General features: G+C 36.6%; 1 protein-coding gene across 1 annotated transcript in view; it reads right to left on the bottom strand.

Moving 5' to 3' along the window:
• Positions 1–10,143: 10,143 nt before the first annotated feature.
• The window catches only part of LOC126750434 (uncharacterized), a 28,766-nt gene continuing 16,036 nt past the window's right edge, over positions 10,144–22,873 (bottom strand). Inside the window, exons 2-6 of the mRNA XM_050460058.1 lie at positions 19,791–19,883; positions 14,778–14,901; positions 14,534–14,709; positions 14,356–14,478; positions 10,144–14,303 (exon numbers count right to left, since the gene is read on the bottom strand). Coding sequence (XP_050316015.1) covers positions 10,608–14,303; positions 14,356–14,478; positions 14,534–14,709; positions 14,778–14,901; positions 19,791–19,883 — 4,212 coding nt within the window. The 3' untranslated portion in view covers positions 10,144–10,607. The remainder of the gene's footprint in view (positions 14,304–14,355; positions 14,479–14,533; positions 14,710–14,777; positions 14,902–19,790; positions 19,884–22,873) is intronic.

The following is a 22,873-nucleotide window of genomic DNA, read 5'->3' as shown; positions in this document are numbered from 1 at the left end:
TGTGACTTAACACGGAAAAGTTTCAAATCATCTGCATATGCTAAGTAATCACAGTCAGTTAAACACGTTACAAGGTCAGTCAGAAATAAATCAAAAAGCAATGGGGAACAGTGTCCCCCTTGAGGAACTCCAGAAGTAACCAAGATACTTCCAGATTCAGAATCTCCAATCCTAACACGCTGCTCACGACCCAGCAGCATGTTTCTAAACCACCTTAGAGATCTTTCACTAAAGCCAAGGGAACTAAGTTTTGCTAGTAATAACTCATGATTGACCCTGTCAAAGGCCTTCGAGAAGTCAGTATAAATTGAATCCACTTGATAACCATTCTCGAAGGCCTCCAGCAAGGCAACCTCATATAAAACAAGATTAGTAGAGGTAGATCTACCACTAATGAACCCATGCTGCCTCTCATCAAACACCCCCTTGCACGCCCACCTAAGCTGATCACATATAATATCATCCAAAATCTTGGGAACAGCAGACTGCCTTGAGATGCTTCTATAGTTCTCAATGCGATCCCTCTCACCAGACTTATACACAGGGATTATATAGCTTAATTTCCATATATTTGGAAGCTCACCCTCTGATATAGATTTATTAAACAACAAAAACAAAGGAAGTGATATACTATATTTAAGTCTACTTAACATGTACTCAGGTATCTTATCAGGTCCACAGGAAAGTTTATTAGGTAATTTAGATAGTTTATCAAATATCTCAGACAAGCCAATATCACAAATAGAAAAATCAAGCCTATTCTCTAAACTAAAATTGGGAGTTCTTACATTACTGTTGCAATAAACATTAGAAAAAAAATTAGCGAATAAATCAGCTATATCTTTACTATTATCTGCACTTTTGTTATTATAAAACATACAGGTAGGTAGATTTTGAGATTTTCTTTGCTGGTTAACAAATGACCAGAACTTTTTAGGGTTATTAGTAATATTGCTTTCAGTGTTGATTAAATAGTTGTTATAATCTCGTCTGGCCAAAATCTTCAGACCGCATTGCAGCAAATAATTGAAAATCCCTCTGGTAGCCGCTTATTCTGTATTGCTGGTGTGCTTGCTTTTTCAATATTATTTTTGTCCTCAATTCAGAGGTAAAGTAAGAAGGAAAATTGGAGCTTCTGTACACTTTAGTTGGAACAAACATAGCTAGACCCAGATTAATGATTTCATAAAAAGTGTCACTACAGAGTTGAATACTTTTATCCTGAAAAAGACTACCCCACTGTATACTGGAAGAAAGCTGTTAAATCCAATATAATTGGTATTTTTAAAATCAAGGTAAGTATGCTCTACTTTCAATTGAGGGGGATGCATAACAGCTATCTCACCAACATAAGGAATATGGTGCATACTCTCAGGCAACAGATAATCAATAGCTCGCATAAAATTGGTTTCTTTAAAATGACTGAAAACTAAATCTAAGTAAGCATTACGTCCGGGTTGGGGTGTTTCTTTTTCAGCCCCTACCACCAAAAAATCTTCAGGATTTTTTGGAAATGCTCATAGCACAAAAGTGCCGTGCAAATCTCACAACTGGCAAATATTTCATCCGTACAATTTTTAGTTTCACAAATCGCGTTTTGAATAATAATTGGCTTCATAGGAGTTTTACGGTTTCTTTCAGTAGAAATAACTGTGTCGGAGCCTGAATTTTCCACAGCATGCTCGTTACAAACTTAGTAACCACAAGCGTAAAAACTGATGCCATTTTTTTGCAATGATTTAGTTGGCATTGTTCAGTGTAAGACTTATCTTTTGTAGAATTATCACTGGTGACATGGGTTACAGCTTTTAAACCTATAATTAAATCAAATAATAAATTGTGTATCGTACTAATATGAAATAAAGAAATGACAATAATTATGAAAGCGAGTATTCTTATTAAGTACCTACTAGGTATTTAATTTTTTTATGTATAATATTTATTGTTTAAAAAAATTTATTTTCTAATTAATGTTCTGTTAAAAAGTCAACTTACCTTCTTCGCCTATATCCAGTTCCATAAGTATGTTTTCAAAACTGCTAAGTTTTTTGGTCTGGAAAAATGCCAGTGGAACATCATCTTCACTATCTGACACTTCCTTACTATCTCCATTATCGCCCAACTTTTCGGGATGAAGCCATATAAAAACATTTATTTTTTATTTGTTTAACTATTAATAATTAATAAACAGTTTAATTAATATTATAAATCACATTACACACTGCGTTTACAAGCATGCTTAACTTACGTTCTCTTCTAATATTTTGTTCGTGATTCCGATTTTCCTTTGTTTTTAATAACACTAATGGAACATCGTCTAAATCAGTTTGAGAGTCATCATAATAAGCAGGCATAGGCATGTCTAAAATAATAATTTAAGAACCAATTAAAATAATTTCTACCCACTGAACTAGGTAGAATGAAATACAAAATAAATTAATCAAATTTCTCAAAAATAAATAAATTCTAATTGTAATTATCTTTTCTCTTTTTTTTCTTTTTAAACCTTCCTGGAGTTTTTCTTTTGCACTCTCAACAACTTCTAAATCGATTACTTTTCTATAGTACCACTTATTTAAAAACCACATTTCAACTGCTGTATTTTTTTTAAATTTTTGCCTTTTTTTTAAAGGCTGCACTTCATTTGAAGACACTACATTTCGTTCTCCATTTCGCCATTCCACTAATAAATTCATTTTTCATTAATATTTCAATAAAACCACACTATAACAAAAAACAAGGCGGTAAGTACAGCGCAGAACTAATGTTTACCGGCCGCGGTCTTAGGTCTACCGGCCATAGGTCTATTTGTGGTTTCCACAACTGAAATTTTAAAACATACGCCCAAACTGATTTTGCTCATAGCTTCTCAATGCGTGATCATACATATACGTATGTAATATGTTGATTATAAATCAATGCAGTGGATGTTTCACCAGACATAAAATATCTTAAGCTCCTTATCTTATGCATTTTTTTATGCTACCTGAACTTTTAAACATGGAGGTTTTGTTACGTTTAATGCATCTCATCTTGTTTTAAGAGACAAGAACTTTACTATAGCTACTTCACAAAATGCAAATTGCGAAAGAACTAGGCTCTTACATAATTGAGTTTTTAGTTTGACATCTAATAAATTACACTAATTGTAAATGAGTTTAGGGGAGAGTGTTGGACTGGTCTGTACCTCGTGTCAGTGTATTTTATTTTCTACCCACTGTTGTTTAAAGATACAGTCGATATGTGGCAGCTACATATATGTATAAGTTAAAAATCAGTCGTGCGGGTTTCTGTAGAGTGTTTTGTGTTTTGCATCGTGGTAAGTAATTTATTGAACAATTTGTTATCCGTCAACATCCGTTTAAATTGTTAACATTATAATTATTTTTATTATTACAATTGAAAACAGGTGTTTAAGCTTGATATTAATGAATATATTTTTACTTAAAGGCATAACCTAAAAGTAGAAAGCAAAGAATTGCTGAAATAATACCGTTGTGTACCTTGGACCGATTTCATTATTCTTATTCGAACATTAGTCGCCATAAGAGCACGATCAGTTCAGTCATTGTTATATACACAACGTGAACCACCCAATTTGTTCACTATCCAGAAAATAATCCAAAGTCTCAAAGACTCGCTCCCCATCGTCAGTGGGGGGCTCAACCAGCGCCGCAACAAAAAAGAGGATAAGCAAAAAATGGACCTATCGGATGGATACCTGACAGATAGATCAACCAAATGCGAGGACTATAGGAGATCCAAAAGTAGACAAGAGAGAGAGCCGGGTAAGACTTCGGATGGCTCCTCAAAGTTCAAAAAACCCCCATCACAATCCCGTGACCCAAGACTGTCCAAAAACACTCAAAACCCCTCCATTCTCCGACCTGGGAGCTGGCAAAACAACACCTCAGAGTGCGGCAAAGTGAGGAACGTGTGGGAAAACTCGAGGAGGAAATTCGGGAAAGATTTGCTAATTGAGAGGAGGGAAAACGAAATTGATGAAGTTAAATATCAAAACAAACAGCTCACCGAGAAATTACAACTTTTTGAATATAAGATAAATTCGATGATCTCGGAAAACCATTCTCTCAAGAAGCAGATCTCCGACCTCAATAGAAAATTCGAGGAGGTGCTGAATCGTAATGAATCCCTTACTTTATAGTAGTCAAAATGAACAAAACAAGAAAAGAACCAGGGAAGATGCGGGCCTGTCTCCGCCTTCACAGGACGGAGGCGTGCCGGCCTCTGAACTGGTTTACCCTGAAAAAACAAACAGGGAGCCAGTCCCCTCAACATCGTCAGCCTCAAACCCTATTCCAAACTCCACTGAAAATTCCATTCCAAAGCTAAAAAAACACCCAAAGATCATAGAATACTTACAGACTTATCAAGGAGGAGGGAATGGAATTCCATTCCTTCTTCCTTGAAGAGGACAGGAATCTGAATGTGATACTGAGAGGACTGAACCAAAACTTCAAACTAGAAGAAGTGGAGGAGGAACTTAAAACGATGGGGTTCGAGCCGGAGGAACTGGGTTGGCTTAAAACTGGTTCATCAGGTTCCTCGTTGCTAAAGAGCAAGAGGCTGTGTTTGAGATTGAAAACCTTTTAAACATTAGGGTCCGTGTCGAGCGCTTAAGGATTCATACCATTGAGAATAGGAAGCAAATTGGGCAGTGCCATCGCTGCCAAGAATATGGTTACGTCATGAGCAATTTCAACGCAAAGCCGCGTTGCCATAAATGCAAGGGCGATCACTTTTATGCAAACTTTGACAAGAACAGAGCAACACCGGCAGAATGTTGCAATTGCGGTGGCGAGCTATTGGCGCTGCCAAAAAAACCCAAACATAAACACAGAAAAAAAAAGTTTCGCCGAGACCTTGAGAATCGACGCGGACTCTAAAACCAGGAGGGCGAAGCCAAAGGACGGCACTTTTTCATCGCACATGAAACGTCTCGAGTTTCCAATCAAAAACACAAACCTCCTAAATCTTCTAAGTTTGCTTGACGGGATGTTGGAAAAGAAAATCGGCAACCTGATGGCAAAACTGGAAAAATTAAATTCTAACCCGGCGATTAAGCTATTGCTTGGAGTTGAGGTCTAAGTTCTCGCAGTGTTCATTCGTTTCCTTCCTAACATGTTCAAATCCTAGTTCCCATCCATACTAACCATATAAAATCCACACAAAACCCAATCTAACCGTCATAAACCTACAACACTAACATAAAGCACCGTAAAAGACCGTTACGTTCACACCTCCGCCCGACCTTTTCTCATCAGCTAAAAGTTAAGCATCCTGGGGGGGCGTGGTCTGCTCCGCAGGCTCGCGTCTTATAACTTCACACCCAGACTTTATAAATACATCCAACCAAACCTCATCCCGATACTTTAATAGCCATCAAAAAATCAGTCCCCCATTTTCACTCGCCAAACCCCGATCCCACTCTGGAATCCACCTTCGTCACCGTCCAAATGAGCAGCGGTCCTATTCTGATAGGATCCGTCTACTCAAGCCCTAACAAAGAAATCACTAGGGTCCAGTTGGCAAACCTCTTCTCCCCTGACACCCTAATCCTGCTGGTAGGTGGCGACCTAAACGCCAAACACCTGGAATGGGGATGTAGACGCCACAACCAAAGGGGTCTCCTCGTACAGGAAATGGCAGAAGCCATTCCATTTAATGTATAGCCCTCCCAAGAACCCACTCACCTCGCAACCTGTGGTACTCATGACATCCTTGACATGTTTTTCTTCAAAAATGTCCAAAGGCCTACACAAGTCAGTGTATTGCATGAGCTTTCTTCTGACCACCTCCCCATTTACATGGAAATAGGTAAACATCCAAACTCCCCCGACACTTACAGCCCCAGATTCGTCACCAACTGGGCTGCATATAAAAATCACCTCCAAACTTGCCCCCCGGTCCCCCCCATAAATGATCCCCCATCCCTCGAAAGCGCCGTAACCAGGTTGACGCAAAACATCTCTGAAGCCCTGTCTTCGGCTAAGAGAGAGCTCCCAAGGACTTTCAATAAAACTCATATACCTGACGATATAAGAGAGGAAATTAGAATTCGTAACAGTTTAAGAAGACAAGCCATTAGAACAGGCGATCCTTTCATTAAACGTCAGTCGTATAGAGCGAATCAACGAGTGCGAACACTTCTCGAAGAATTCAACTCCGAGAGGTGGGAGCAAAAACTCGATGATATCGAACAAAACATTGAATATCCTGGGGAGCTTTTCCGCCTCGCTAAAAATTTGGTTAAAGGGGCAGGAGACCCCTCCCCTTCATTAACCACAACAACTCCAAAGTTTCTGACCCGCAACAAAAGGTTGAGGTCTTCGCAGGCTCACTTGAAGGGCAATTTTCCCCCAATCCCCCAAAAAACCCCGCAATGGCCCTCAGCATCACCAATGCTGTCCAAACCGCCCTTCAAGCCCCAATTGCAGCCCCTGCACCCAGAATAACTCAGGTCGAAATCAGTGGCATAATCAAAGCCACTAAAAACAAAAAAGCCCCCGGCGCGGATCGCATTAGCAACCCGGCCCTCAAACATCTTGTTGAAACCCAAATCGTCAATCTCACCAATATAATAAGCGGTGTGTTTCGATTCGCATACTTCCCAACCCAATGGAAAGCCGCTGATGTCATTCTTCTCCCAAAAAAGGGAGAATTAGCGACAAACCCCGCGAGTTACAGACCAATCAGTCTGCTCTCAGCAATGGGTAAAATCGCCGAAAGAGCTATCCTCAATCAGCTCACCACGTTTTGCAACAGACACCAAATTATCCCCGACGGTCAGTTTGGTTTTAGAACCAAACACTCAACATCTCATCAAACAACCCGGCTTGCCTTCCACATTCTCTCCGGAGCTAACCGTGGATTGCACACCGGGGCGGTATTTTTGGACATAAGCAAAGCCTTCGACAAAATGTGGCACGATGGTTTATTACATAAACTAGTCGATGCCCGTTTTCCCGATAGTCTTGTAAGACTTGTCCACTCTTTTTTGACCAACCGATCATTTCGTGTCTGCGCTGACGGTTTCGCCTCCACCCCCCGCCCGATCCAAGCGGGAGTACCCCAAGGTTCCCCCTTGTCTCCTCTCTTGTTTAACATTTTCATGCGTGATCTTCCCCCATCCCCTCGAAACACCACCCTGCAGTACGCCGATGACATCGTGATGTTGGCTTAATACAGCTGGTTAATGGGAGCTATCACGCACATATGCCAGATGTGAAACAAATTCAGCATTTTCTCTCTAAAGTTTTTAATTTTAAAAAATCAAAAGCATCAGAATTTTGAACTTCAAGTTGCCTTAGATAGACACTACCAGATTGCGGATACGAATGCGCTACGAAACTAGTAGTACATAGTTCTTTAATTTAGTGATCTCGAGAACGAAGCGCCGAAATATAATTATAATGTGGCTAATAAAAATAGCAATATTGCTATTTTTCCGTCTCCTACCATGTTTCCAATTTTCACAACGATGATTATACAGTGATCGCCTAAAGTTCCGTATAAATTCGATAAAAATTAGAGACATGATTTTTTGAGAAAACGCTCGGATCCGTCGATTTTTATTTAAAGTTGCGCATTATTTCACATACATTTTTGTATACAGGGTGGAACAAAAAAAAAGATATGACGGTCATTCATTTAAATGGAATGTTATATTTTTCATTGCATTTATGAAATATAGGCGAAATTCCAAGCAAGTTTCGTATAACACACCTTATCTCAAAACTCAACTGTTTCCGAAATATTTACATTTAAATAACAAGAAAACAAATAAGTACGTCTATTTACAAATTAAGGTAAAATCGAGGATAAAAATAATGTTATAAACACTGCCAATTGTTTCTATTTCCATGGTTGCACTTGTAAAGAATCTCCATATTCGAATATCACTGTCAGTTCGAAAATTAATAGTTTTTATCAGAATAAATTATGGCTAATTTAACGGAAACCCAACGAATTGAAATTTTGATGATGCTAGGGTACGGGGATCGAGTGCGCACGCAAAAAGAAGTATGTGAACTGTTTAATGCCAAATACCCAAACCATCCTATTTCTCAGTCAACAGTTAGTAGAATAGAGCACAAATTCATAACTTCAGGTCATGTTAGGGATTTGCCAAGATCAGGTCGTCCAAAAATTTCTGAAGAAACGAAACTAAACGTTCTGCTCTCCGTCGAAGAAAATCCAAACAATGCAACTTCACTAATTTCAGTTGATAATAATATAGCCGGAAAGTCAGTAAGACGCATCTTAAAAGCAAATGAATACCACCCTTATAAAATTACACTAATACACGAATTAAATGAGGACGATCCTGATCGAAGAAACCAATTTTGCGAGCAAATGATGAACATTTGCAATAATAACCGTCAGTTTGTGTTTTTTGTTTAAACGGTGTCGTAAATCGGCAAAATTGTCGGTACTGGTCAGTGTCAAATCAACTCATCAAAATGGGCAACTGAGGCTCATACACTGTTAAGTTTTCATTTAATTTTCATTTAGTTTATGTAGTTCATATTAATTCATGTTCTTTTATCACTCGGTATTTTTCTTTAGTTAAATTTAATGCCTTTGGTTGACTCACCTTGTTAAGGAAGTATTTCATTTGTTTAAATAATTTTTATTTTTCTTGAATTTCAACTCCTCGTTTTGAGGCCTTAAACAGTGCGCGATTTATTCGAGCTCTAAGCGTCAAACAGTTTAGAGTCGCGACTCAACACCGAAAATTCGCTAGCGTGAAAGTGTAGATAATTCGCAAATCTCGGCCACCAATAATAGAAGGTAAGGTCTCACAACAGCGTTTTCCAAGTTTTTTAGTTAATTTCATTAAGTGTTTACAGTCCACTAAATTACCTTTTTTTTCATCGTGAGTTAACTAACTTTTTTTTTTATTTTTTTTTATTTGAACCCAGCGCAATTAATCAACATACACAGTACCGTAAATCTATTAATGTTTGGGCTGGTATCGTGGAAAATAAAGTAATAGGGCCATACTTTTTCGAAGAAAACTTAACAGGACAACGCTATTAGAATTTTCTTCAAGAAGATCTTATCCCTGCTTTGGCTGCCCTATACCCAGAAGAACAAGACCCTGCTGTCCCGACAGATAATTTGCGGTTTCAGCAAGACGGCGCACCGCCACATTTCTTTCGAGATGTCCGTAATTACTTGGATACAGTGTTCCCAGGAAGATGGATAGGACGACGAGGGCCAATAGAGTGGCCGGCCAGGTCACCAGACCTAAATCCCTGCGACTATTTTCTATGAGTATATCTGAAAAATAAAATTTATATTGAGAAGCCAGAAAACGTAGAAGATTTGAAAAATAGAATTAGATATGAAATTAGACGTATATCACCTGAAATAATTGATAGTGTTTTACATGAGTTTGTAAACCGTCTTGCTTTCTCCCAAGATGTAAATGGGGATCAGTTTGAACACTTGATACATTAATAAGAGTTTTCACAGTTTATAACATTTTATCCTCCATTTTATCTTAATTTGTAAATAGACGTGCTTACTTGCTTTCTTGTTGGTTAAATGTAAATATTTCTGAAACAGTTGAATTTTGAGATAAGATGTGTTATACGAAACTTGCTTGGAATTTCGCCTATACTTCATAAATGCAATAAAAAATATAGCATTCTATTTGAAAAAATGACCGATGACATCATATATTTTTTTGTTCCAACCTGTATACAAAAATTTATGTGAAATAATGCGCAACTTAAAATAAAAATTGGCGGATCCGAGCGTTTTCTCAAAAAATCATGTCTCTAATTTTTAACGAATTTATGCGGAACTTTAGGCGGTCACTGTATACTTAAACTTATAAAAACTTGAACTGAAAAATTGATATTAGCCTAGCAACATTATAAATGTCAGAAAAGACAAATGATATTTTGCGTTCAGGAATATCAGGGAATATTTCCAGTGGACTGATTTTTAAGTTACTCCATGGCGTCATACAATTGCCTTACCCGGCTTAAGGTAACCATCGCCTTTTCGTTTGTGAACGCACCCTTACTAGGCTTAGTCAGGACTTTATTAAGGAAAAATGTTAGGGATTTATTATTTTATTAAGTATTTTTTCTACAAAAAGACAAAGAAAACGTTTTTTAAAAATACTTTATTTCTTAACACCTTAACACGACATCACTTACAAACTAAGAAAAAAAATAAAACTATGCTCAAATAAATTTTGTTAATGTACATAAACATTATAATAAACTTAAAACAATTAAAAAATAATACATTTTACGGATGGAATGCTTTTAAATCATCACTCAATTATTCGCATCACAGAAGTCTTAATTTATAAGTTTTTATAACAAAACGTCTCTTACTGACATATTCAACAGAATATTTCAAAAATTTAAACTTTAGGCAGTGTTTCCATGTAGGTTGGTTGCAATTACACTAAAAACTACTTATATTACAAACAAAAAAATCCTAAAACAATATATACAAATAACTTAAACAATAATGAGTATCATTGACATCAAACAACAATAAGGCCAACTGTACAATAAAAATAATAATATTAATCTCATAAATAATTAGCACCATAAGAACTAACTAGGCCTAAACTTCGACATATAAAACTCGCAATCCTGACAATAAACGTTCAGGGAGGCCACACTTTTCTTCTGGCACAACTTGCACTTGGTCTTATTATTAGAATTATTTACTACTATGGGAGTAACTACGGGTTGTGGTGGCGGTAGACTACACTCCTGCACCCCATTGGGCAAACTGTGTCTCTGCTGCAGAGCCTGATGTTGCCTATAACCGGACATATCTGGGTAGAGTTCTTCCTCTTTCCTTAGTAGAGGCGAAACACCCATCTGTCTCCCTGGAGGATACTGAACCATGGGAGGATAATCATTCCTTGCAGGATAAGCCATTGGATTGGGACTATTTCTATAACCAGGAGCACGATGATAGTTCATCGATTGGGTGTTAGCATAGACTTGTTGATGGTTTTGAATAGGAACTGGTTGGGGCTGATGGCTATTAGGATATGTTCTTGGTTGTTGTGCGTAAGCTGGATACATTGCTCTCTCTTGCTGCGCATAGTAAATGTCTTGAGGAGGTCTGTTATGGTTGGTTATATTCATTCTAGCTATAGCAGGAGCAGATTGATCAGGATAGTGCTGATATTGCTGTGGAAAGTAGTAGTCTTGTTGAGCTACTTGAGGCGGGTTTCTGCTGTAGTCCTGCTGAGCAGTATAGGTTTGATGCTGGTAGTCTTGGGCCAAAACATTTTCAGCCGAGTAAGTCCTCGTTAAAGCAGGTTCTACAGTTTGAGGATAATATTGTTGGTTCCATTGTGGTATAACAGCAGGTTGTTTCTCTGGTGGATTACTCTCGGCTGATCGCAGCACTCTTTCCAATATTGGATTGGGAATGTGCTCTTCTTCTTCCTGCTCCTCTGCCGTGGATACTAAAGTCACTTGGTCGCAGAACGATACACTTTTCTTTTTCTGAGGTCGAGCAGCTATTCTAGTTTTCTCGTCAGAAAATACTTTATTTACTGCTGAAGTTATCATTTCAACTTCACGTATCTCTTCTGCAATACGTTCTTGGATGCTTTTGGTTTCTACAGCCAAAGGCTTGGGAGGCTCGACAATATTCTCTGCAGGAGGAGGTTTTACGGGTGGCTTGGGAGGCTCTGGGGGCTTCTTATAAATCTTTTGCCTAAAGCAAGCCTCGAGTTCCTCCTTGTTTTCAAATCGCAAAGCCAAATGTTTTACAATACTGGTGTCTTGTATGGTATACTCTTGTTGGTCATTACTTCTTGGAGAATCAACCACATCTGCTCCTTTGCCTCTAGACCTTAAATCTGATTGTTTTGCTTCTAACTCTTTAAGCAAACTGTTTTCCCCATTGGTGCGTACGGTAGACGCAGTACCAATGTAATGATTAGGATATGGTTTGCTAGGGTAAGCAAGTCTGCTTGGTAATATTTTGCTCTGATCCAAAGTTAGTAACTCAACTTGTGAAGGTGGCGGAGGTAAGTCAGCACTGTTTTGCCTTGAATGTATGACAGACCCAGCAGGGCTTGGATATGGAGGCAAATCCATTAAGGGCACACTAGAGGGAGCTACAAAACAATCTACTTCATCCACTCCATTATCAGCAGGGGCTTGATGGACATCAGCCTGAGTGACTACAGTTCTAGAAGAAGGATTACTGAACGAGTCATCGTCAAAAGAACTGTTGGAGTTTCCGTAATAAGGTAGAGACATGGGAGATTGCTTCTCAGGTGAATGGTCTCTGGAAAAGTTAGAGGTTTTGTAATATTCATCCACCTTATCGGATTTCTCCGAAGCGTTTGACGATGAGTGGCTCAGTTTTGATGTGGTTCTTAACGGCGGTGGTGGAGGCACTTTTGCAGCCGTTAATATCTTGCCGGCACTACCATAAAAACTTTTTCTCATAAGTTTGCTCCTTTCTAGGTTAGGGTTTTGATAGGAATCACTTGGTTCTAAGTGGCCCTCAGATAAATATCCGTTATCGTTAGTTTTTGGTTCTACGGGAGATTTCTTCAGGCAATCATCCTCTACTGGAGCAGATTTCGCTTCTTGATTGGCATCTGTTAGGTCCGGCATGCTACGGTTTTTACGTCGAATCAATCCGCCCATTAAGAGTTTCCTGCGTATTTTATGGCCCTTTTTGCCTTTAGTTTCGTCGTCTTTAGTGTCTTTTTGTGTTTTTTTCTCTTCTTTTTTGGTAGGTTCCACTTGTGAAGGAGCTATAGAAAAGTCTGTCCGGATGATTTTGTTTCTATCTTCACTTCTGGAACGTTTTTCTTTTGTTTGCACCGCGCCTCTCGATTTCCTTTTGATCATATCATATAAGCTTTCGTCTTTAGTGTCGTCACTGTTGGCCATTGCACTGATCGCCGCCTTAAGTTCGTTCTTTTTCTTAGGTAAGGTGGCGTATATTTCAATGTTCTTTACCGGTTTTGGTTTCTCTTTCTCTTCAAGGCTTTGCTGCCTGGAATGGTTGCCTTTATCCCGGGAGTTTTGTCTGGAATGTCTTCCTTCACGTGATCTTCTACCTTCTTGGGAGTTAGGTCCTAGGGCCATCCTACGATGTAAGCTTCTGGCACGCATTATACATGTGTTATGCTTCATCCTGGCTAGAGTTAAGGTTTGTGGATTATTATAAGGGGCATCCATGGCAGCTCTTGCTTTAGTTGCTGCCGCATTGCACAGAGCTAGTGCTAGAACTAGGTCGTGCGTGTCTTCTAGTTGTCGCGATTTCACTAGAAGTTCGTCTGCTTGGTCGCAAAGGACGTCGCAACTTTGAGAGTTGCTGGCCATGTTGGTGTAATCTTCAGGGATTTGCGCTAATTGATGGTTGGCTTTCATGGCGTATTGGTTGTTGTTGATTAGGTTGGTGCTATCATTGGAAGAGAGTGAGTAGGAGTCGTAGCCACCGTCGTAAGGGAAATTCCCGTTGCATACCTTAGTAGGGCTTCCTTGTGGCATTTTGCCTACTAAGTAAAAGTAAGGGTTTTCCATGGTGGTGGAGGAAGCTGAGGAGGCGCTGTTTCTATCTCCGCTCCAGTTGCCACTGTCACGCCTTTTTAAGTTGTTACTGTGATCAGATACGTAGGCGCTAGATTCAACCCCTGAAGAAGATCCTGTGCTTAGTGTTCTCCTGACACTCACTTGCTGCTTGACTGGGTTGTTTAGGTTATATTTGAGTTGAGCCTGTTTCACATAGTCTTGATACATAAGGTGGTTATCTGGATTTGGGGTTATTGCACGTCTCGCTGGGTCCATATTGGGTTTCTCCGGACTGGGAGTGATTGAGCGTCTTAGTAACTGTTGCTGATTGGTCCCGAGGATTTTGGATATGCACATCTCGTTCGGGATAGCGTAGAAAAGTAGTACTGGTTGGAATTTGGCTCTTTTGCATTGTTCTACCACTTGCTCCCATTCGGTTCCGACTGTCCTAACGTTCTCGTTATCCAAATAAATCCACTCGGCTAATTTTTTGTGATAGAAAAAGGTGGAGTAGTGCTTGCCATAGTAGGTCACCAAGCCTACTAACTTATGAGAAACTTTTTCGTTCCATCTAAAGTCTGTAACGTTGTTGAATATATGATTGAGATGCAAAGTGGTGTCTATGGATGTAATCACTTCTAGCACGTGGTCTAGGGGTGGTTTTTCTGAGTTCCACACCAAGCCAATCGATACGATTTCAGGGTAGTTCCTGAGAACTCGGTTGGTGTACGTCGGGTAGCCACATGGGTCCTGAAAAACTTGTTATTGAAGAAAATGGTTTCTGAATGTTTTCGAGGTTTACCAAGCATTTTCCTGCCTCCCCCATATTGCTGGCCCTCTGGATCAATCGTCCGAATGGATCAGCGCGTTCTATGTTACTTCTGAGTTGATAGACCAAGGCTGATGTTGACACATATTGAATCATCTGTAAGGCAAATAAAAATGGATTATTTGAATAACTTTACAGGTTTACTTCTTACTTGTGTGTACTCAAGATGTTTGTTAGTTATGCCGCATCTGCTACATACGGCTTGCTCTACCAACTTCATGGCAAATTTTTGGTGAGGTATACAATTAGGAACCATACATTTGTCGTCGATGTTCTTGTAGGCCACGTGATAGTGGATTTGCTGCAGAATATCTTCGAAGCATTCGGCTGTAAAAGAAAAATTGGTTATGCATTTAAAATAATCGGTGTTTGTTGTAAAAGTTGAAATTTCTTACCTGCATCTTCTGTAGTTCTGATGTTCAGTTTGGCATCATCTTTGAAGAAGTCTGATAAGATTTTTCTCAGGGTATCGGGCGGTAGGACTTTTGCCGGGCTGACTTGGAGTTCCTTGAAAAGGGCCTGAAACATTTTATTTTTGTCAATCTTGAATTTATGTGGCAAATAAATATTTAGGTCAACTGATCTTGTGCACACATCTTTGTTCCACTCATTGTAAAAGATATACATACTAGAAATTCATCAGAAGTATCCCGATTTGGCGGCAAATTTGAATTATTAAAACCTGAATAATAAGTCATAATTATTTATTTATTGAGGTTATATCTTATACTTAATGCAATTTTGATAGTGGGCGGGTTTGAGGCATTTTATTTAATTTGAGGCTTATTGAAGATGCAGCTCTTTTTAGCCATTGGTACCAAATAAAATATCTGTATTGACAAATGACATTGATAGCTACTCTTCTTTGTACTGTCTCCTATTATACTGGCCTTTACCATCAAATAATGTAACGACTTCTTTATCTTCTTGATTTTGGGCTTTGATATTTAATAATATTTCGTCGAAATCACGGACTTTATAAATATACCTGGACTGCCAATTTAATGAAAAGTAAATGACCACTACTAGGTGGCCGCCATTTTCCGTGATTGTGTCCTTTCGATGTTGGTCACTCTGACAAATTTCAGTTGTGCCAATTGTAGAGAAACAAAACAATTTAAGTTTTTGAGAGGTTATGTTGACAAAAATATAAAATAAAAAGTTACATTTAGTTAAGAATTTAAGGTAGTTGCGTTATATCTATGATTTTTCTTGTACTACTTTAAGAATTTCGTTAAAATTTATGAAAGAAAGTAATCCTCACCTAAAATGAGACAAAGTTTCAATCAACTTGGAATATATGCATTCACTTTTAAATATTTGTTTTATTATTCTGATAGACTTGAATCTTATAAATCTAAACTTAAACTCGAATTTTATAAATCCTAATACCATGAAAGTGATGATCTTCATTTAAATTTTTACTTAAAAAATTCAGTTAAACACATTTTTATTTTCTTTCTATTTTTACTATTACGACTTTTACTTTCCTTGTATGTACAGTGTTTTCACATTAATAGGTATAACCATCTATAAAAATCAAAATATAGATGATTTTATGTAGTTAGTAGGGGTTTATACAGTAAAAATAAACAACTCTATATATAATTCTATCATAAACAACACATACAGAAAATTTACTATAAATCGGTTTTGAGAAACAGTGACGTTTAAATAAGGATGATTATCCACGTATTAAATAAGGAGGAAGCTACATCGCCTGTTGCAGACGATATACCCAAGTGTCGATTACAAATCGCCAAAAACTAAGTCGTCAACTTCATTACCGTTATTTAATATATTTTTTGTTGGCAACAATGAAAATGTTCAGAGTGACCAACATCAAAAGGACACAACCATTATAAAAATGGCGACCACCAGGCAGTGGTCATTTTTGAGTATCGTGGCCATATGCACTAGCAGTCCAGGTATATTTATTTATTAAGTTCATGGTCGAAATATTTTAAAAATGAAATAAAGGTGATATTGACAGATTGTCAAGTTCTACGTCTTTTTAATTCTTGGCTTTTGTAATAAAAAACTTAAAGGTTAAAAGGAAAGTATTTGTCATGACTTCTTCTTATATCTTCTCTCCTATGCTTGCCTCATGCATCGCGTTGAAGCCGATCTACGTGGACCACCTCATTTCTCCCACTCTCGCACGCGCCTCAACGGCTGTTTTCTTTCCCTCCTTTGTTTTTCTATCACTCTTGTTACTGTAATTATATAGCGAGCTTGCCCTAAAGGATTTAGCTTCACCCAACCCAGGTAAGATATCTCTACTACCTCCAGTCTTCTTGACTAATCCTCTCAAATTAAACAAACACTTAAAAATGGGCGCGTTTTTAAATTCAGCAGGATTTTTTGACGAATGGTTGACAGATTGACAGCTGCTTGACTGATGAAATTAAAAAATTATTAAAGAAAAATTATAAAATGTCAAAGTCAACATCAACATTTCCATCACACCATTCCACCAAAACGAAAATACGATGGATCAGTGATTGCCATCAGCCAATCATTGATGGACCCATCAGATAATCAAAAAACGTGATGTGATGGAAAGCAGATAATTATTTAGAAACGCAAATAGCAAATTTTGCTTAAGCAATGGATCGACTGCGCACGTTTTTAATGACAAGTGACACTGTCAATTTCTTCGTCTCTTAAATTCTTGGCCTTTGCAATAAAATACTTGGGAAAAATTTGTAATGACAAATGTCAGGCGACAGTTTGTAAACTTCTTCGTCTTTTTTAAATTCTTGTCCTTTGTAATGAAATACTTAAGTGTTAAAAAACTTAAAGAGGAAAAGGGAAGTATTTGTAATGATAAGTCACCTTATCAGATTTGATAATATTTATTTTACTTATTTTGCTGCTTGCTTAATGCTGTAATGACAAGTGACATTGACAGCTACTCTTCTAATATACTGGCCTTTACCATCAAATAATGTAATGGCCTCTTTATCTTCTTGATTCTCGCCTTTGGTGTTTAAATATTCGTTGAAATATTTGAAAAATTAAATAAAGGTGTCACTGACACTTTTACAATTTCTGTGCGTTGTTGATTTTCTAATTTTCAAATCGTTTCAAATTAAACATTTGGAAATATTTGACAAGTGACATGGACAGATAGTTAACTTCTTCGTCTTTTTAATTCTTGGCCTTTATATTAAAATACTTCAAAAGTAAAAAACTTAAAGGATAAAAAGGATGTACTTATCATCGCAGTGACGTTAACAAATTTGACAACCTTTTGATATTCCTTATCATACTTCGAACTAGTACCTCGAACTTTAATGAGAAGCGCCATTGAGAGATGAACAATTTCTTAATATTCTTGATACCTGGCCTTGGAAATTATATTCTTGGAAATACTGTAATGACATTGACACTTTTGACTGCTTCTACAAGTTCTTAATTTTTAATTATCCCAAGAAGACTGGACGGAGGAGAGATATCTCCTCTCCTATGCTTGCCCCATGCATCGCGCTGAAGCTGATCTACGGGAACCAGCTCGTTTCCTTCACTCTTGCACGCGTCTTTATTACTAAGTTTACATGTGAGATTAAAGCAAATTTGCGGATAATGCGAATTAGGGCAAAAACGATTTGGCATGTATTTACACAACGTTTTTTAAGTGACTGGAAGAAGCATTCATGAGGCACTTATTCCAAAATTTTAAGTCACTTAAAAAAGTCACTTAAAGAGCAATTTGTATGTATTTCAGTACTTGGATGTATCTCCATTAAAGTTTGGAGGAACTTAAGAACCTGAAATAAGCTTCAGATTAATCCAAGACTGTGAAGTAAGTATCAACTATATTTTAAGGTTTCTATAATGTAACAAGAAGTAACTTTTAGGAAACGTAATTTCCTGAAATAAGTGATCTATTAAGCATTTTAAATAAAAATACACAAACCAGGCTGCTTATAAATGCTCTTTCCATCCACTTAACTCAAAAGCTGCTTTCATGTATTAAGGATAGTGGAACAATGCTACTATCCTATACAATGTGGAACAATTGACTCTCTAAACACTAGATCTTGCAATAACTTCCAAGATCTTAAGTTATTTGAATACCACTTTTCAAGTACTTAAGATTAAATTTAACCTCGGGAGTAAGTGTCCGAAGAGCCTGAAACAAGCAATAACCTTATTCAAAAGCCTTGTATAAGTGACTTAACTCAAAAGCTACTTTCATGTATTAAGGATAGTGGAAAAATTCTACTATCCTAAAAATCATATCCAATGTGGGACAATGTCACTATCTTAACACTAGATCCTGCAATAACTTCCAAGATCTTAAGTTACTTCAATACTACTTTTTAAGTACTTAAAATTAAATTTAACCTCGGGAGTAAGTGTCCGAAGAGCCTGAAACAAACAATAACTTAATTCAAAACCCTTGTATAAGTGACTAACTATTTAAAAGGCTTGAATTAAGTATTTCAAATGTGTGTAAAAGTTTCCGAGTCACCATTAGAGCCTTGAATAAGTTTTTGATTACTTCAAGAATCTGGATTAAATGTTAAAGATATTCCAACACGTATGCCTGTATCATCTAAGTAATTCAAATTCTTGCATTAAATGAATTAATTTAATAAACACTTAAATTCCTTTAAAGTAACTTAAATTTAAGTATTTAAGTTCGTGAGACACTTTTTCTAACATTTTAAGTGACTTGAGGAACATTTTGTTTATATTCAAGTGCCTGGAAGTAACCTTAACATTCGGAATAACTGTCTGAAGAGCCTAAAGCAGATATCAACATGTTCGCCTCTTTAATTCTTGGCCTTTGCAATGAAATTTTCGGAAGAATTTGTAATGCCAAATGACATTGACAGATTGTAAACTTATTCGACTTTTTTTAATTCTTGGCCTTTATAGTGAAATAATTAAATACTTAAAAGATAAGAAAGAAGTATTTGTTGTGATAAGGTTGTCAGTTTTGATAATTTTTTGTTATTATTTATTCTACTTTTTATTAAATACTGTAATGACAAGTGACATTGACAGAGTCTCAACTTCTTGATATTCTTGGTCTTTGCAATCAGACACTGTTGAATGGTAAGTGACATATTACACGTTACCATGTTTTTAACATCGATGTCAAACCTTATAATATTAATTAAAAGTGTGCCATACTAACATAAGAAAAAAAATGAAACCTCATCTCTAATCTCGGTTCTCACATATCATGATTAATTAACGTCAGAAAGCATTATTTAATTTAATAATATCACGTTACAATCTACAGATCCGCCAAAATAAACAAAAGATAAAAACGTGCGACTTGCATAACGAATTTCCTGTCTAATTTCCTCTTAACTCGATTGTAAAATTTCCCAGTAAATTTGTCTTGGTTGGGTAATACGAGCTGATTACGTACTTATTAACTGACTTACCTTAAGTAGGCAAAAAAGGCAGGATTCGACCAGACAAGCATGGTTTTCTAAACTCTCAAAGTTCTCCCTGAAGATGTCCAAATGCCAAAGTACCTGTAAAAGTCATTATTAATAAATATTTTAACTGTTAAAGTGTATGCTCTTAGAATAAATAAACAGGAATATGTTCACCTTGAATGGCATTACTTAACAATATACACATATTAGTTAGTTGGCATTTGCACAAATATTTATAAGTATCGAATTGATTACTGATTGCTGTATTATTTAGTCGTTTATTTTGCATTCATTTTATCTGAAAGTTAGTATATCTGCCAAGGCTTAAGCCCTTTGAATTGTTTTGCCTTATTTTCATATTTAAAAAAAGTCGTTCTTATTGACACCTAGGTATATGCATTTTTGAATAAAAAATATTCAACTACCAAAATCTGAAAAAATTCAACTGTAATCAATGACCTTCCCAAGATGTTCATATTCCGCAAATCGCCTACGACATACACACATATACCCATCTTTGTCGCACTCATTGCAAACAAGATACATGCTGGACCACCATCTTTGAAAATTTATCCATGAAACTATTTGGAATTTTATTTAAAACCGATTTAAATAGGTGACACTGTCATGGTGGCGGGAAATTTGAATATTGAGATGTTCAAAAATGGTTTTAACGGCTTAGGTTAATGAAAGTTTGGACACTTTATTTGTTAAAAAGAAAAAACCAAAGGTTCCCGTTGAAAAATAAGAAAAAATATTGAAATTTTAGAAAATACTTAAGTTCAACCACCAAGAAGAAAAGGATGAGGAAAATTTGAGTTTCTAGAAAAACCTGAATAAATACAGTAATCATCTTTGTCAGACTAACTGTAAAATACATTAGAGACGTTCGTCCAATAATTCAGGATTCCTACCAATGATACGACTCTCACTTGCTTTGTCTGTCGGCTCTAAATGCAGTAGGTAAAGAAAATTAAACTTTTTTCGTTTAAGGAAATGAATGCAGATTATTTCCTTCTAATAGTAAATTATTATTTTATGCTTACATACTAGATGAAAAGGACATGGGACGTTAGATGATTCAAAGAATATTATCAAGCAATATTTAAAGAAAATTTAGATATATTGAAACTATCTTTGTTTAAAAATATACTACAAACATCTATTTAATATTAAAACCGATTGGTTGGAATTGGTTGGTGTGATCAATACCGGTGGCGCATCGAAAACGGAACAGAGCCAATTACGGGCAGTCCATTAACTTTTTAAAAAAACGCTCGGACCCGTCGATTTTATTTTCGAGGGGGACACTTAATAATCACAAAATCACTTTCCCACCTACAACCCCCTAAGCGGGGGTGGCACTACCCCTAAAATCTTAAATGGGAAGGGGGGTCGAATGATACCTCATTGGAAAGGTCTTTTAATTCTCTTTATAAGGGTACTTGGTTTGACGTAATTTAAGTAAGTACTTTTTAAGATTTTCGCATTTAAACCTTAAAAGGTAATTTTCAATATTTTTACTTTATCATTCAATATATCATCAAAGGTAATTTTAAGAAAAACAATGCCAGGCAGTAGGACAAAACCATCAAGTATTATTAAATTATGAGACAAAAAATGAGATAGCTCTATCATATTACAGAATATTTTGACTTTAAAGTCTAGTCATTCAAAAAATTATCGCAAAAATAGATTTAAAAAGAATTTGCTTAAGTGTTAGCTTATAATAAATGTTCAAAATAGCCACCTCCATTCTCCATACAATAAAAAAGATTTTGCTCAAAGCGTTGTCGCACGTTCTGCAGGAGTGATTTGAAGACACTCATTTACAATTCTGCCTTGTAAATCTTCTAACGAAGTGGGTTCAGTCTCATAAACTTTGCTTTTTAAGTGACCCGAAAGAAAAAAGTCTAGAGGTGATAAATCCGGTGATCGTGAAGGCCATTCAATAGCACCTCTTCTTCCAATCCATCGTCCTGGAAAGGTCCGATCCAAATATTCTCGCACAAATAACGTATAATGTGGTGGGGCACCATCCTGCTGAAACATCAATCTATCCTCATCGTATCTGTCATTTTGAGTTTCAATTATAGCTGTCAATGCTGGATGAATGACCTGTTGTAATAGCTCTAAGTACATTTCACCTGTCAGATTTCCAGGTAAAAAAAATGGACAAACTAAATTATCACCAAAGATACCAGCCCAGACATTTAAGTTTTGTGGGTATTGGGTGTGTACCTCACGATACACTCTAGGATTATTGTCGGACCAATATCGGCAGTTATGACGATTGACCAAGCCATTCAGGAAAAAAGAGCTTTCATCAGAGAAACACGTATTAAACAAAAAATTTGAGTCATTAATAATTCGTTCACTCATAATTTCACTAAATTGTGATCGCCGATCGAAATCATCTTCATTCAGCTCTTGCATTGTATTTCGTACGGATAAAACTTATGAGCTTTTAGAGTTCTTTGGATACTACGTCGACTAATACCTGTGACAGTTTCCAATTGACGGGTACTTAATGTAGGATCTAGATTAATATGCCCTAGTACAGCCACTTCCATACCTTCATTTCTTACGGGATTTTCAATATTGCGTTTGCGATTCGCCACTGATCCAGTTTTTCGAAATTTGGAAACAAGCTCCAATACATACTTTCGTTGCACCTTGCTGTTTTTATTTCGCTTATTAAATAATTCCGCCGTTCTATTAGCACATTGATTATTTCCAAAAAATAATTCAATTATTTCAACTCTTTCTGCCGTTGTATGCACCATTTTTATTTTTAAAAATAAAAATTTTTATAAAAATTTTTATAAAAAAAAAATAATTTTTTTATTTTTAAAAATAGGTATTACCTAAAAAAAACAAAGTCCCGCACTATAAATCACCTTTTTAACAGCGTACTACATTTAGAATAAATTGAGAATAATTCAATTTTTAGTTTTGGTCAACAAGAAAATTTTACAAATATTTGTAAAATTTTTTGGGTGACCCGTTCTCTATGGCTGACCCGTTCATCCGTATTATTCTAATGATATTTATTAACTTTTGTAAATAAATTAATATTAATACCA

Source organism: Anthonomus grandis, chromosome 2 (genome assembly GCF_022605725.1).
Source record: "Anthonomus grandis grandis chromosome 2, icAntGran1.3, whole genome shotgun sequence".
Taxonomy (NCBI): domain Eukaryota; kingdom Metazoa; phylum Arthropoda; class Insecta; order Coleoptera; family Curculionidae; genus Anthonomus; species Anthonomus grandis.
Note: the sequence above shows the minus strand (reverse complement) of the source record. Positions and strands in the feature narration are given on the sequence as shown.